This window comes from Zootermopsis nevadensis, unplaced genomic scaffold (genome assembly GCF_977971745.1).
Source record: "Zootermopsis nevadensis isolate Lab colony 2312 unplaced genomic scaffold, Znev_1.0 Znev_ptg000076l, whole genome shotgun sequence".
Classification (NCBI taxonomy): Eukaryota; Metazoa; Arthropoda; class Insecta; order Blattodea; family Termopsidae; genus Zootermopsis; species Zootermopsis nevadensis.
The window spans coordinates 213,468-230,231 of NW_028259207.1; the positions used below are offsets into that span (position 1 = coordinate 213,468).

At 38.0% G+C, this 16,764-nt stretch overlaps 2 protein-coding genes across 5 annotated transcripts in view; one reads left to right on the top strand and one right to left on the bottom strand.

Moving 5' to 3' along the window:
* The window catches only part of LOC147871002 (uncharacterized), a 197,168-nt gene that overhangs the window by 74,976 nt on the left and 105,428 nt on the right, over window positions 1-16,764 (bottom strand). The gene's annotated exons all lie outside the window — the stretch shown is intronic.
* LOC110832019 (protein argonaute-1-like) lies at window positions 1,275-15,663 on the top strand. Of its 4 annotated transcripts, none has more exons than XR_015532951.1 (7): window positions 1,275-2,877; window positions 3,357-3,473; window positions 3,832-4,330; window positions 4,623-4,812; window positions 5,366-9,317; window positions 10,769-10,865; window positions 15,601-15,663. XR_015532951.1 is itself a non-coding variant. In XM_087341487.1 (4 exons), exons 1-4 carry the CDS (start codon window positions 9,653-9,655, stop codon window positions 14,775-14,777), a joined length of 300 nt encoding a protein of 99 aa, XP_087197613.1. In that variant the 5' UTR covers window positions 9,324-9,652; the 3' UTR covers window positions 14,778-15,361. The 4 variants fall into 4 exon arrangements, 1 of the variants encoding a protein (XP_087197613.1); XR_015532952.1 differs by having other exon boundaries at window positions 3,832-3,997; XR_015532950.1 differs by having other exon boundaries at window positions 3,832-4,812.

Here is a 16,764-nt window from a genome sequence, read left to right on the forward strand (position 1 = left end):
TAAGTTGGTTTTCTTGGCGATCGCCGGTTGGGTGTGTTTGACTTATAATCTGTGTTTGTGTTTCGTGTACGCCAGTGCATTGGACAGGTACCAGTGGACGCGGACTGTTCTGGAGGGTCTCCAGGGGAATGGCTCTTTGTGCTGTCCTAGATGTTCTGTGTCGAAGAGCGGTATGTAATAATATTGCGTCGCACTGCGCTGGTGGCTGTATACCTGTACTTTACCTAGATGTAATTGTGCACCACGCTTCTGTCTTCTACAGATAACAGCTGACTGGGTTAATCTTCCGAATGATTCCCACAAGCATGGCTGTTGCAATCGGTGCCTGATGCAGGACTGACTGCCGTACCTTATGTAGGTGAAGCGTTGCACAAACATGCCACTTCCCACAAGGAAATCTTTGTTGAATGCCGAGGTCTGACGCCTACTTCCCGTGTTTGTTGATACTGCAAGCCATTTGCTTGAATAGTCGCAGTTATGCTTATAGAAGTGAAGTGTTTCAATTCAATCATCAACACTAAGTGTTCCATAGATATAAGTAAAAAACAATAATGTCGCTTCACACTGCTAGTTTTAATATTATTGTGTCGTGTCTTATAGATTTTGGGGTACCTTAATGACAGATGTGATAACACGGGAACAGTTTTTCTACCAAACTGCAAGCACCACGATCATATCAACAAGGAAGAGGCAGAGGAATTGCTCGCAGCTCTGACAAGGTAAATATACATGAACATGTCACATCTGATGTGTGAGCTGTTGTTCTTGTGGCGACTAAATTCAGTTAAGCCTTGTGGGGCAATCAGCTGCGTCAGGTAGCCGTAACGAACCAGCATCTTAAGCAACTGTTAGTAAACATTAAATGTGTTAAATAAATGCGCTCCTAGAGCACAACATTACTTGTTTTAATTTCATTAACTAATTCTTGCTAACAGTGCAGTGTGACAGAATGTTTATTAGAACTTTTTTGATTAATTTCGTGAGTAGAAAACGATTCTTATATTTATTGCATGTATTGAAGAATCACCTTGTATTTATTTGTGTATATGTTTTTTCAGAAACCAGAGGCTGTATGAAGTTCAACATCTCTATGATGTACAGAATTATGAAGAACTGGTAAAAATTCATCAGGAAACTTTTCGCTACTCGCAACAAATGCAGCTTCCATCAGCTTTAAGCTGTAACGCCGCTTGTCCTGATCGGGCTACTCAGCTTGCTATGTTAATGGATGGTCTGTGGCAACTCAGGAGGTACCAGGTACTTGTGCCTGTGCTCTTAATTTAGACTTTTCTTACTTGGAGATTGGTTGAGGATCCACTCAGACTTCAGGTGGAACAGCTGACCTTGTATTTCGATTACAGTATTTGTTCCCATAGAACAATTTTTTCTCTCACTTCAGTCTTCTTGTAATAGGTCTATGTGGTGAAGACCTGATTTAGTGAATATTTTTTCTGGTCCTGCCTGAAGCCAACTATAAGCATTAGTGGTTTCCCCATATCTTGGTGTGTGGGCTTACATAGAAAAATATGTATAAAGAGAATGCAAGTGGGCAAAAGAGTTTGGAATGCTGCGAGTCAAAAGACGCACTTCATGCTGATGAAATCTGCATCTTATTCGGCCTTCTTCCTTGGTAAACACTTCTGTTAGGGGAGGACCGTGCTGTAGCAGGAATATCGTCAACGAAGGGAAAGCTGCCGCGTGGAAAATTAATGGGGAAATGTGCCAGGTCACGACGTTTGAAGAATATGGCGCCCGCTTATCGTTACAGTGGCAGTGCTAAATTGATAAGAGTTTAAAATGTTCAGAAAACACAGGTGTGTACTTCACACTTCAATTCAAGATAGCTTTTCAGTTTGTAATTTGGACAGTGTGAAAACCGGCCATCTTCCGTCTGAGTAAATATGGCACTGGTGTGTGTGTGTGCTGTTCCATAGGACTGTTTCTACTGGGGAGAGGCGTGCTGTAATGAAGCACTACACAAATACTTAAATTCTGAAGACAAGGAACAGAGCAAGTGTTGAGAAACTCCTTTCTGGTCTGGAATCCTGTGTGAAGAAGGCTGGTCCGTCAGTTGGTAAGTGTTGATTGAAAAAGAGCGTAACACAGTGGCATTGTGGGTTTGAAGTGCTGTCTGCTCGTAGGTGGCATTTCTTGTACATAAATACACGAGACTCATCTTATCTGAGCTTCCTTACGAAACTCTTCCGACAGAGTGCACCTGCATGGGAAGAAAGATGACGCACGCTTTGTGTTTATGTCGTATGTGATTAGTTGTTTTAGAAATTAATTTCATAGCACTGATTATGTTTTTATATTTAATTTTGTGGAAGGTGTCATTAATTGCTTGTGCAAGGTGTGCACAGTAAGTGTTGTGTACGAGGTATGAGATGGCCCTGACCAAGCAGCGCGTTATCATACCCTTGGCTTCATATCTCTTCTGGCACTTGGCTGGTCTTCAAATAAAGATCATTTATACGCGGTTATCAGTCTCTCGGCTCATCAATTTCCGATCTTTATGGGACCCTAAGGATTATTTCAGTGTTTAAAAGAGGCTGCCACTGGTCCCAGTCCTGAGCCAGATGAACCCACTCTGTTTCCTTCAGTTTTACTTTGAAATTATCCTCCCTTCTATGCCTAGGTCTTGTGAGTGGTCTCTTTCCTTCAGATTTTCCAACCAAAATGTTGTATGAAGTGCTTTTCTTCCTCACGCATACCATGTGGTGTTGCAGTCGATAATATTCCAAATGGCAGATTGGCCCGCCTGGTCCAAAATTTGACCCACATAGTGTGTCACCAACTGGATGCCCCAGAAACAGCTGTGGAGATGCCAGTAGAATCTATCTGTCCGTGGATTCTGCTCCAACAGATCCTGCAACAGTGAGTATTGCACGGAGCGTCTTTCTTTATGTAATAAATTTTGAACTTTAGCATCTAAATTTCTTGGACAAAGGTTCCATACTGATATGTTACATATTGCATTCGCTGGAGCCTCAATCACTCATGAATATTCCAGTTGGAATGCTGCCCTGTGTTTCAGAACTTATTATTGTCTGGCTCGGCATAAAACCTATGGAAGTTATGTAACAATCACGCTCACTATCTTTCCCTAAGAGCAGTGAGAATTTCATAACTGTTCTTAATTACCACCTGAAGCAAGTCGTATTATTCAGCCCCTTGAAGAAAAGTTTTCTTTAAAAATCAAAAGCCTTTAGAAACAACCTAAACAGAAGAAGTTGACAAATGGTCTGTCACTTCTCATTATGTTTCTGTACTTATTTTGCATGAAACCAACTGACTGTGTAAACTGTGGTTTTACTGTCTGCTGCTGACACGTGACAAGCGTTTTCTTGTGACAGGAAGGAGGAGGGAGGGAAGTCGTCTTCCGGCTCGGACGAGGAGTAGGAGATTCGTGAAAGTGAGGATTTGCCGGGCCACATCTCGGTTCTCTTTACTGCCCATGACTTTCTTGGGAGGTAAGATGTCGGCCCTAAACGAGGCCCAGTGGTAATTCCTGAACTGCTGTGTCAGTGGTGGAGATTGATAAAATCTTGAAATGAACAAATTCCAGAACTGATCTTTTCATTATGTTTCCTTGAATCCTTGTTTGTTCCCTTATAAATTTGATCCATGTAATGCAATCCGTAACACTGATAGGGGGAAAAAGCAGCGATGTGAATGCGGTTGAGCGTAATACATTTTTATGGGTGGCGTAAAGAGTAAAATTTTACTTGAAATAAAATAAAGCATTTGTTGTTTTAGTCCCGGGGCAGTTTTTACCATTCTTTGTTGTAATGGACTTCTGCTGGGTGTAACTTCCTTCTTGTCGTGCAGGAGGTCTTGGTGCTGCGGCAGTGAAGGGGCACTCCTCTTACACACGTTGGATGTGGTAATTCCAAGGCTGAGAGATGAGAAGTTAGCTTCTGTTAGGGACAGACAAAGTCAAGGCCTGGAACAGGTGTTCTTTTGCTTGTATGCACATCCGAATAAGAAAACCAAGGTAAAATGTTTTCTCTAACAGATTCAACTACTTGCGATAATTTTGTTGGTTCTGTTTATCAGCTCATCAAGGCCGTGTTTTAGTCACGTGTCTCTTTAGTTGACTGGATTGTTCACTGTATAGTTTATTCATTTTTGTTTATTTGCATCGTCCAGAATTATGTTCAGATTAGATTCATCATGTGATTTTAGGTGTCAGGACACTGAACCTACAGTGCACTTGCAGCTCCCTGCACAGTACAGAACAAGGAACAGTCCATTGCGTAGAACAGCCACTTGCATGAGTGAAGAAAGAACTCTGATAGTCACTTGTTTATAAAGTCACCACGGAAAGGTACCTACTAACCTAACGTAATTAGGATACGACAGATATTAGAACTGTGTTTGAATCATGAAAAAGTTTGTACTCTCAAAGACTAGACCAGCAAACGAAAGACAGAAGTAAGACAAAAAAAACCAGCATAAGCAGTAAATGTGAAACATGACTGTCGGAAGTAACGTTCTTATAAAGAATCCATTATTATCACAGACGTTTAGGGAATCAAAAATACAAGCTGTATCATACTTAACTTCATCATAAATGTTTTTTTCAAAACTGAGGTCCTAAGGCATTCTTCTCCCAACAGGCGCGCTACCTTCAGGACCACGGAGTCCCTCAAGTCCCCTTGACTTGGGTGTGGGGCATGCAGTTATATCAGTTCTACCTGCCTGATGAACTGCCAGAATTTGATTCCTACCGTGTCACTAGCATCACAGCTGATGTTGAATGTCTGCTGAAAAGGATTGCCTCTCTGATACCTCCTCATTATAATCCAGGTGATATATTTACTATTACTCTGATTTTTAAAAAGAAAAGCAATTTTGTAGGACAATATCTGCTGTCTGTGATAGCCACTTCAATGACGTGGTTGACTTCGTGAAATGCAGAAGGAACATCTTCATGTTGGGTCGTACTGTAAGGCCATATTCGAAGGATTTTAAGGAAAACTGTAAACGGAACTCCAGTTTGCCTCCGGCCGTCTTCACCATCTGAGAACGATCAGCGTGCGCAGCCCCCTGCTGCGTCTTTACATATTTCACAAATGGTCCCGAACCCACGGCGACACTCAAAGTGTCTCGGATCGGGATACCGTCTGTTCGCCATACAATATCGCAGCATCTGCAGAATTCTGTGCCCACATCTGCCAAGAGCTGGCTAGCCCACCGTGCATGGTATTCCATTCTGACACTTCGGTACCGGTAACAGCTGTTAGTCGTAACAGCGACCACACGCAAGGGGCTCCACAATGTTGACGTACCTGCTTCTGCCCCATCTATATCGGCTACTGCGAGCACGTACAGAACTGATATGAATTTGTGTTGCTTTCAGCACATCTGGTGGAAAAAGTGATGGCATATATCGATGGGACGAGCCCGTCTTTTCCCGTGTTGGGAGATGCTCGTAGTCAGTTGCCTCGCTCCATGTCAGCGATCTTCTACCTCTTGGCTGACTAGTATTTCAAAGTTAATGAATGGGTAAGTAGTTGATAAGATATGTGAATTGTGCTTCCTTTAATCTTAATTTCTTTGGATTCTCTTTTTGAATATTCTACCTTCCTTAATGCCCTCGCTTCACTTCTGTACTGTAACACCAAGACAGACATTTCATTACAAAACTTTGTTAGCATTTCTTCCTTGATTTTGTCTTCAGTGTCCTTGTAAGTATGAAGCTAGTAATTTAGTCCTGTCAGTAACTGTTTCAGGTCGTGTGGGGTAATTCCTGTAAAACCCATATCTTACTTTTCTGTACTGAAATTTTAAAGTTGTGCCATGCACATGAAATGTTCAACTCGAACACGAACCTTTGAAGTTCCTCTCCAGAATTATTAATGGACATACATAAGTGTTTGTGGAAGAGTCCTTAGTGTTATGGGTGCAAATATCTGAATGATTTTGACACCGATTATTGCCGTGCAGTGTGGAAACAGTGAACACAAGTATATATTTATTTTCACAGTCTATACACAAACGTTGTAATTAAATGATGTTGTTAAAATTATATAATATTAAAACATTATGTAGTATAAAATATTATATTTTGGCGCTTTTTATCGTAAATACGATTTTACATTATTTAGCGCTTTTTTACGACATGTTTCGAATTTACAAGAAATAACCCAAAGGAAGCAAACAAAATTTCAATGGTTGCAGAACCCAAACAAAACAAATGCGGATAATCTATGTAACGTGAGACGTGAGGCTAGTAGAACCTTTAGGACTAAGAAAAGGGAATACCTGAAGGGCAAAATTGCTGAACTTGAGACAAATAATAAGGAAAAAAACATCAGAGACCTGTACAGAGGCATTAATAACTTTAAGAAAGGATATCAACCCCAGACCAATTTGGTAAAGGATGAAGGTGGCAGTTTGCTTGCAGATCCAATAAAAATTGTGAATAGGTGGAAAAATTTCTTTAGCGAGCTCTTAAATGTTCATGAGACTGGTGATATTAGACAGATTAAAGTGCATACAGCTGAACTGTTGGTGCCAGAACCTAGCTTAGATGAAGTGGAACTAGCCATTGGGAAGTTGAAAAGTTATAAATCTCCAGGAATTGATCAGATTCCAGCAGAATTAATTAAAGCAGGTGGCAAAGGGTTGCATATGAGGATCCATAAGCTTATTCAGTTAATTTGGGATAAGCAAGAGATGCCACAACAGTGGAAGGAATCCATAATTATTCCTGTTCATAAGAAGGGGGACAAGACTGAGTGTGGTAATTACCGAGGAATATCGCTGCTATCAACCTCCTACAAAATTCTATCAAACATTCTTTTGGCAAGATTAATTCCATGTGCGAATGAAATTTTTGGGGATCATCAGTGTGGGTTCAGACGAAACAGATCAACGATTGATCAGATCTTTTGCATTCGTCAGATACTAGAGAAAAAATGGGAGTTCGGTGGGACCGTACATCAGTTATTTATAGATTTCAAAAAAGCCTATGACTCTGTGAAGAGAGAAGTGCTATATAATATTCTTATTGAATTTGGTATACCAAAGAAGCTAGTGAGTCTAATAAAAATGTGCTTAAATGAAACCTGTAGCAAAATTCGAGTAGGTAATTATGTATCTGAGTCATTTTCCATCAAGAACGGTCTGAAACAAGGAGATGCTTTATCTCCATTGCTCTTTAACTTTGCGTCAGAATTTGCCATCAGGAAGGTCCAAGGTAGGCAGGAGGGTTTGCAATTGAATGGGACACATCAGCTGTTGGCATTTGCTGATGATGTTAATTTATTGGGGGACGATATAAATACAATAATACAAGCAATTTTGGTGACCATGAGACTAAATTCCGGAAATGCTTGCTACTTCTCAGTTCAAAATATTTTGTCTTCCCGTCTGATTTCTAAGAACCTGAAAATTAAAGTATACAAAACAATAATCTTGCCTGTTGTTTTGTATGGGTGCGAAACATGGTCTCTCACTCAGAGGGAGGAACACAGATTGCAGGTGTTTGAGAATCGGGTATTGAGGAGGATATTTGGGCCTAAGAGGGAAGACGATGGGGCGTGGAGAAAACTGCACAATGACGAGCTTAAAAATCTGTACTCCTCCCCCAGTATTGTCAGGGTGATTAAGTCGAGAAGATTGAGATGGGCCGGGCATGTAGCGCGAATGGATGGGACAAGAGGTGTGCACCGGGTACTGGTTGGGAAACTTGAAGGGAAGAGACCGCTGGGGAGACCTAGACGTAGATGGGAGGATAATCTCAGGCGGGATCTATGGGAGATAGGAGTTGAAGGAGACTGGATTTTGTTGGCCCAGGACAGGGTCCGGTGGAGGGCTTTGGTTAGTTCGGTGATGAACCTTCGGGTTCGGTAAGCCATCTAGTTAGTTAGTTAGTAGTATCTTCTTTGGAACCCATTAAGCATGTGGTCTACCCCAGCAGAAGCATAGAAACAATGGTAAGAGTTTGGCCCCCATTCCGTTGAAATGTTGGAAATCGTTGAGGACGCTGAAACGAAACCTGAGGAGTCTGCACCAGAGACTGATTCTGAGTCACCTGTTAAATCAACTAATGTCCAAGGAGACACAAGGAAGATGTTGCATGATGTTCAGGGAGATGCTACTTTGACAATTATCTCTAACAAAAAAATTGCTAGATTATCACTGGAAAATGTTGAGCAACCACGATCTCAACGATTATCAGATGAAGAAATTATCAGGGTGAGTGCAGTTGCTAGTAGTGATCCAACTGCATGTCTCCGTCTAATTCAGCTTCAAGCAGAATCAGTTGATAAATTGAATGATTCCCCACGTAAAGTGTCCAATCCTGGTTACTGTGTGAAAATGCATGCAACCTCAAGTGATAACCTACTTTCACTCTGCCTTCAGATGATGGACAGAATCAACAAAACAGAAGAGATCACTGTAACTGCATGGCGTCATTCTGAATATGTAATTCTAGATCCAACTAACAGACAGATTTCACATGCTGACAGCGGTTTCAAAATAGTGGGTAGATCTTCACAGTTTGCTGTTATAGAAGTTGGACAAAGATCTGAACATAACACATCTACTGATCTAAAAGAATTAATTCTTAAAAAGGAAATTGAAGTGTCTAAAACATACGAAATATTTGGCAACTTTAGTGACCCAAATCCTTCATGTAACACTGCTGCAGTAGAGTTAAGAGATGACTGCAAGAGTTTCTATGGGAATGACAAAGAGACTGATGATGGTGAACCTCCTCTTGAACTGAATGACAGTTCAAGCTCAGATGATGAAAGTCCATCTCTTGGTCACAGTGTGTCTGAAAATATTTTATCTGCTTTTGGTTTTGATGAATGAGAATTTAAATAAACATTCAGTTTATTGATTATAGTATATAAAGTTTATTCTGTAGTTATTCTTTAATATTATATAGAGGTTTTAACATGATCCACTGTGGATGAGCAGATGTTTTTTTCAGATTACCCTGAAAACTGAATGATTTGTTACATCACAGGAATATAGCTTTTTACCACTGTGCGTACGCTGATGGGTCTTCAGGTTATGCTGATCGATGAATGACTTGTCACACAAATCGCAGGAATATGGCCGCTGGCCATCATGTAATGTGTTCTCTTCTTTTGCAGGACTGTAGCAAACAAATCGAAAGTCTTCAAAGCCTAGAAAATTTTATTCCATTGTGTGCTGATCATGCATTCGCGTTCACTGGGCGTTGACTGTGACGTCACAACATGGCGGATATGTTTCGTCAACTTTAGTCAGTTGTTACAGAACAAGGACTGTATTAGTACAACTGTGAACTGAAGTGAGCCATATCTTGAAGTGTCAGTATTTATTACATCCAACAACCAATCAGATTTCTATTTAGTCACTGCAACAGTACCAGTGCCAGTTGAAAATAAATAATTCTGAATCTTTATTACGCAGTTTTCTGGTCTCAGTCGTCACTTTATCTCTCTCAGGTCAAGTTATTCGGGTTCTGAACTTCATTTTGAAACATTCCTAAGAACTAAATCAGTTTTTACGATGTTTTGAAGATATGTTGCATGTGAAAATGTGTGTGCTATAATAACAATACATTTGAATCCAACAAATACTGAACTTTTCTGCCTTCAAAGACTTTGGACATCCATGGATATTTGTGTAGCTAGCAGCAAAAATGAATTTCTTCTTGGCTTTTACCTGTTGTCTATCTTGTTTAGGTCAGTCTGAATAATATTAAAACTTTTAATGACTTTCGTGTAATAAAGACCTTTTGCTACTCTGATAACTCAGAATAATATGATGTTAATTTTCTCACATTAATTTGTATGTTGTTAATACGTAGGAGGCTAAATGTTATGTTTTGTATTTATACAATTTGGTAGAATCAATGCATTGCTTATATACTTACAGGTAGATTTTGATTAAAGTTTGTTATTGTCAACATTGTCAGTGTTGGTAAAATTCATTACAATTTTAGGATCTAGCCAAGACTTTAGGGACCAAACGTAATGTTGCTGCATTTAACAGTACATTGCAATCAGGTCTTTTCTCATTGTGATTATGAATTAATGACTGCTGCCTCCATTATAGCATTATTTGTTGCATTTGTAACCACACTTGGAGGATACAATCAGGATCTTTGGTTAGTGTATGAACTGTAGTGATCTGATAAGAACAGTTCCATCCTGGTGAGTATTTAATAAAACTATTAATGATAAACTGTTTGCACAGCTTTATTCAGTCAGACTTTCATGACATTTTTCTGTTTTGACATGTTTCTACTATACCAGGTGATCTTAAGGCAGTAAATACTAAATGTATGATAATTCTTACAACAGAGAGAGTATTGACCTGTTCATTTACAGGTTTGGGTCCATTGCATGAGCTTTATATAAACTATGTTTATTTGTCATAAGAGATATTTTGTTTTGAGGTTATGTACATTGTTTTGTATAACAATAAATATTCAAATTATGTAAGTTGAAATATAAACTTACAGTATGTAGCATCTAGCTTTCTTGAAGTTAATGACATTTCCAGGTACTAGCATTGTTAAGACCCAAGTAGTTTGGTCTGCAATGTAAAAAAATCTTGCTGTTAAAATGTTATTGCACAGTGTAGAAGACTAGGTTGCTTCAATTATAAACATGTATGTTATGCAGATTGTGTATGTTGTATTGAATTTTTATGCTTATAAATATATCATGTTTCTCTATGTTTCTAGTTTTGTTAGAACTACTGTTGAAACTGTATAACATTTTGTGTAATTATACATAATTCCTTATTTCAGACGTGCAAAGGAAGAATTCAGGCGGAAAAATTTTCCTGATCGATATCCAGCTTTTAATGGGAGGAAAAACTTGTACAGTACTCGAGAGCTGCCAGAGGTATGTTTGGTTTAATTTAACAAGTGTAAGCTGTTGCTGCTGGTAATGTTGATGTGGATGTAAAGACATAAAACTTGTGATGGAGGCAGTACGCTCCTTTGAAACATTGATCAACTTGTACCAGACTACACAGTGCGACATCCCAGATGACAGCCATCTTCATACTTATCGTTGTGAAAGTCTCAAGTTTTGCCATATCAGAGTTAATTTAAAAAGTTAGTTTCCCTTTGTATCACTGTAACTTTGTCTTCCAGTGTATGTGTTGTAAAATTTATAAGTGTTCAGTTCTGAACATTATGGTACATACAGCTATTGAAAGTGATACTGTGATACTCTGTAGCAAAGAACTAAAGTGTTTTTTTCTTCAGAAAACTGAAAGTCTCATGGTGCATGATGATGAATCTGTTAGGGTTAAAGAGTGTGAGACTACTATCAAATTCACACCCCAAGTTGATTTTGGATCCCTCTCTACATGCATGAGCAGTGAACGTACACTGGAAATCCCACAGAAATGTATTCAGGCTGTAGATATTGTAATTCAAATCTAAAACTTCTTGACGATGGTGAAGAGTCAATTGAATAAAAATTTACTTGGATATTATCCATCATCTAGTAAATATAAAACGTAAAACGACGTTTCGGAGATGGGACTCTATCTCCGTCTTCAGGTTCCTACACAGTTGGGCCCACTATCTCCGGACAAAGTAAAAAAGTGAAAGTCCCGGAATAAAAAGGCATTACCACACCATCCATCTGTGGGACGTAAAAGAATAGAAGTAGAAATCAAAATTCATTGAACACGATAAAAAAAAACTCACAAAAGGTGGGAATAAATACACATGAAAATCAGCTCGAAACTCGATGCCCAACTTGGATTTCTTCAGAGATTACAGGAATCCAAATAGGAGATAAATCCAAACTAGGCTGGCTGATAGCATTGGCGAGTAGTGCCATGTGTGCCGCCTCCTTGTATTTTCTGTAGATGGTATTGGGCTCTGTTAATAACACTCTGGCTCCTATTTGGATACCTGTCATCTCTGAAGAAATCCAAGGTGGGCATCGAGTTTCGAATTAATATTCATGTGTATTTATTCCCACCTTTTGTGAGTTTTTTTTTATCGTGTTCAATGAATTTTGATTTCTACTTATATTCTTTTACGTCCCACGGATGGATGGTGTGGTAATGCCTTTTTATTCCGGGACTTTTACTTTTTTACTTTGTCCGGAGATAGGGATTAGCTCTATCTAGTGGGCCCAACTGTGTAGGAACCTGAAGACGGAGATAGAGTCCCATGTCCGAAACGTCGTTTTACGTTTTATATTTACTAGACGATGGATAATATCCAAGTAAATTTTTATTCAATTGTAGATATTGTGCTGTGCAATGCACCATCTTTTCATGGGTACGTAGTTAATTAGCTATTTTGTGACTCTTGGTGTACCAGAAACATCTGATTGGTCTGTAAGGTATTCATCAATACTGTGTCAGTTACAGAGATTGTGTAGTGTCAAATGAAGTGGGTAGATAATGAAATGAAAGTATGTAAAGTCTTGAAAGATGTCTACTTCAAGATACTCACTGGTGTTGCCTGCAGGGACCAAGGAAGACCTAGAAAGCACTGAATCATGGTAACCAGAAAACCTGGCTGAGATTTGATCATGATCTTGAGGAGGATTGTGACATGATAATTGTTCGTTAATTTTTAAACTTACAAAATAAGTATGAATGTTGATTAAAATGGATATGAGTATTGTAAAAACTCTGCATGTATTTAGATATTATTGGTAGAGAGATTTTTTGGTTTAAGGGTTAATCTACTGGATGATAAAACTGGACTTTTTCATCCCAAATTTTTATGGCATTTTTAAATAATAGTCTGTGATATAAAATTGAAATTGATTCTGTCCAAAGTATTTTTACTGTGATCAGTACATTTTTTATGAATTAGCGACGAGTTGTTAATTTTTAACTTACAGCAGTGCTGTTTGTGCAGGGTCGGATGGGTCTTTGGTAGGTATGTTTGGGTGAAAAGGGGTTACTGGTAAGATCTCTTTTCCTGTCAGGGTTAACATGGGGAATAAGGATGATCACCAGCTGGATTGTAGACAATTGCTGTGAAGTGGTGAGGTTGCAGGAGTGTCAAGTTTTGCCACAGTTGTTAACACTGGTATATACTATATAGTATATGGTTTATTAATGTTGATGAAGATGATTCTCGTACGTACAACACAATGTTTATCAGAAAGAACGCAGCCAGCTTTACGAAGAGAATGAATCCACTCTAATTTCTCGGATTGCTGCCAACTAGGCCACTTTGCAACTCCGTTATTCCCAAGTGTTTGGGACTGTTTCTACAAGTTGCCACTTCCCTACCCTGGAAAATAACTGCTCAGTACTTAGGTTTTTCAAAGGAGTAGCAGGTATATGCATGTGGATACCTGCGTTTTACAGCTTAGTTGTGTGTGCTTCCCCCCTGGGCTTGAACTCTGGGGTCCATGGCATACTCATTGGCTAGACCAGTTATAAACTGTTTTATCTCTCCAAATCTTATGTGACTATATATTATTAGAATTCTGAAAGGAGATTCCCTTTTTTGAAGTGTATTTGCAAACTGCTAATTTTTCTGTTTATTTGTTCCTTGCTTCAGCTATATGTCAGTTTTATCTTGGAGTATAATTTTGTTTGAATTTAGTTTTAGCATATAAGTGTAAGGCTTAAATTTATGTTCTAAAATTTAGCTCTGCTTTTTCGGATGTCAAACTAGAAACAAGAATTGCACGAAGTACCAGAAATCAGCTTATTATTGGCGTGTCATTAATATTTTTCTTTCATTTTCCCGACAAGGTACTTAAAAATAGGGCCTTAGTGCTTCCTATTAATCATCTACAATTCATGATGTGATCGCAGTATAATTCTGTAAATTGTGCGGTAGTCGTGAAGTGCAGGAGTATGAGAAATAAATAAATCCATTAGAGTTTGAAGTGAGTTCATAATGAGTCTTTAGCCTGGTTTCTTACTAAGTTATTTGCGGTTTTCCTGAGTTTCTCCACCAAAATTCTGATATAATGCATTAAAATATGCCAGAACTACTACTTCCAAATTTCCCTTAATTCTTTCACTGAACGCTGTCTAACATGTGCAGTTCATGAGGCATTTAGCATGAAGATAATTCTGTGTTTCACTTTGAAAGTAGAATGCTGTCTTTTCGTTATGGAGGCTTGGTCTGCATGGGATTTATGGTGGATAAAGTGTTACTGGAGTTGGCTTTTGTGAGTTCTTTTGTCGTATCCTGTCAGTTATTGATTAAACAGTGTTCCATAATATCAGTGCAGTGTGTGACTGCAGGATATTATCAGTCTCATACCTGTTGGGACTTCAGCCCTGAAGTTTACTTTAGTGATGATTTTATTGCATGTCACTGTTTTGTTGAGGTGCATGAAGAATTTAATTTGAAACTGTTTGTCTGTGCTTAATAAGTTAATGGTACTAATGTTTATTTTGTTAGGTTTGTGCAAGTTGGACGCTCATTCTATACTCCTCCAAGCGGTAGTATTTTGAAACTGGGTGATGGACTAGAAATGTGGTATGGAGTGTTCCAAAGTGCCACTTTGGGCTGTAAGCCATTTGTGAACATTGATGGTCAGTATATTTAATGGTTGGTAATACTTGGTACTTAATACAGGGGCTTGTCTTAGTGTTAGCATTACCCTCTATATTTTTAGGTACCTTGTTTAGTTGGACAACATTCCTCAAACCCCTGAAATATTTATTGCAGATATTGTCAGTAGGCATATTTGAAAGTTAAATGTCAACTATAATCAGAATCACATGTGCACCAAAATACATAACCAGTTACTGAAAAAGACACTTTTCTGTTTGCCTCAGATGAGGTGTGCCAAGATTTATGGTAATGGATTTTGTTAATGGGTCATGTGTACTACGGGCCGCTGAACATTCTCTGGGAAACAAAATACATCAGGCATTGAAAACAGAATATATATGAGGTTTTTATGAAAAACGAGCAATATTTTTTCCATTCTTATCAATTATTGGTATTTGTTCTCTTTTTCATTTTTGTTTGTTATTGTGAGACCATTTTATTTCATAAAAGTTAATTGTGAAAAAGTTCTATCACTTTATTTTTAAATAATCCAGGCCATAAATTTGTTTCCAATGCTGAAATTCATTATCCAGAAGACGGAAATCTTCGTACTCACCACTGTGAAAACCTCAAATCATTCTCATTATCATTAGTTTGTACAATTGCTTTAAAATAATTTGTCACCAAAGGGGTTAAGCAGAAATAAGGCATTTTTTTATCAAAAGCTTTGGGTTGGTGGTCCAGATTTCAGCTCTGAATACGGAACTTGGCATGATTTTTTAATTACATTACAGGTTTTCTGCGTAATGTTGTAAATTATTTTTCCTTGTATTGAATTAAAATTATATCATATTGAAAAAAGATTTGAAATAAAAGTTGTAGATGTGTATGGGATATATGTATTACTTGTGTAATGCTCATTTTGAGAAGATTGATAAAGTTTGCAGAGTTGTGTAAAATAAAATAATTTATAGTCACGTACATTTTTAAAAATGGGCCATCTGGTATGTAGAACCCTTCAGTGGAACTGTGAAATCAGTTGAAGAGTATGAATACTGAAGTAATCATACTGCAGCACTAAGTTTATTTGTTACATTTATTTCTGATTTAATTGTGATAATTATGTTTTACAGTGACACATAAAGGTTTTCCATCACCACAAAATGTTGTGGATGCCATTCATGAAATCTGCAGACCTCAAGATGACTGTGAGTTGAACGACGATCAGAAGGAAGATTTCAAGAGCTATATCCGTGGTAAGGGTGAGAATAGTTACTGAAACACTGCATTATCCCTTTCAGTACCAAGCCAGTACATTATGCCATAAGACTGCGAAGCCAGTTAAGAGATATATTTTTCTTTGGAAATGTATTTTAAACTTTCAAGAGAACTGTGTTCATATATGAGCTGTTAAAAGCAAGTAAAACTTTCGTTTTGCAAAATACATTTTAAAATTAACATTGAATTTTCACATATAAAATAATGTTCTTCAAAGATGAAAAAGTTATGAACACAATTAATACAAGTTGGTAGGAAACCACAACAAATTCATTGTCAGCATTGTTATTCACAGCAAAAGCATTACAGAGATCAGATGGATAATGCTGTTTAAGGAAATAATTGTTGTTTATTCTGAGAATCATGAAAACCATAAATGCAAATTATAAAAGTTATTGATTGTTAAAAAAGGTGGAACATGTAGTTAACACTGAACTTCAAAGACTTAACGTTATGAAGAAAATAATATGGTTGAAAACTCTGTTGATCAGGGACCATTATGTCCCTTTAAAATTCACTTCGTAAGGTTTTCAAATGTGGCCTTTTCAAGTAAGGTGTTTGAACTATGGGGTCTGTGCTAACTATATGCTGGTCTTTTAAATTGTGGGCATAAGAGGAGAAGTGACATTATATACTTTTCTCAGGAGGGACAAAGTTATTTTAAATATTCAGCATTGTGTGTAGGCCTATTGTTAATTTATTTATATTTTGTTAACGTACATACAGATTTGTGTCCTCACACTATAACATCTGACTGTTTGTTTAGCTATTTGAATAACATAACATGAAGATGGCTGTTTTCTGGGAACTTCTGCCAGACTGCATGGCACTATAACCCAGAAGACAGTCATCTTCATGCTCATCACCTTGAAAATCTTAAGTCCTACTAACCAGCAACATGATTTGGTCCATAGGAGTTATTTCCTTTGTGCATGAAGGTTTTGAATTCTAGTTTAAATAGCATTTTCTAAAAGCTTAATGAACCTGCAGTCAGAGGCTTCTATTAAAAGAAACTTATT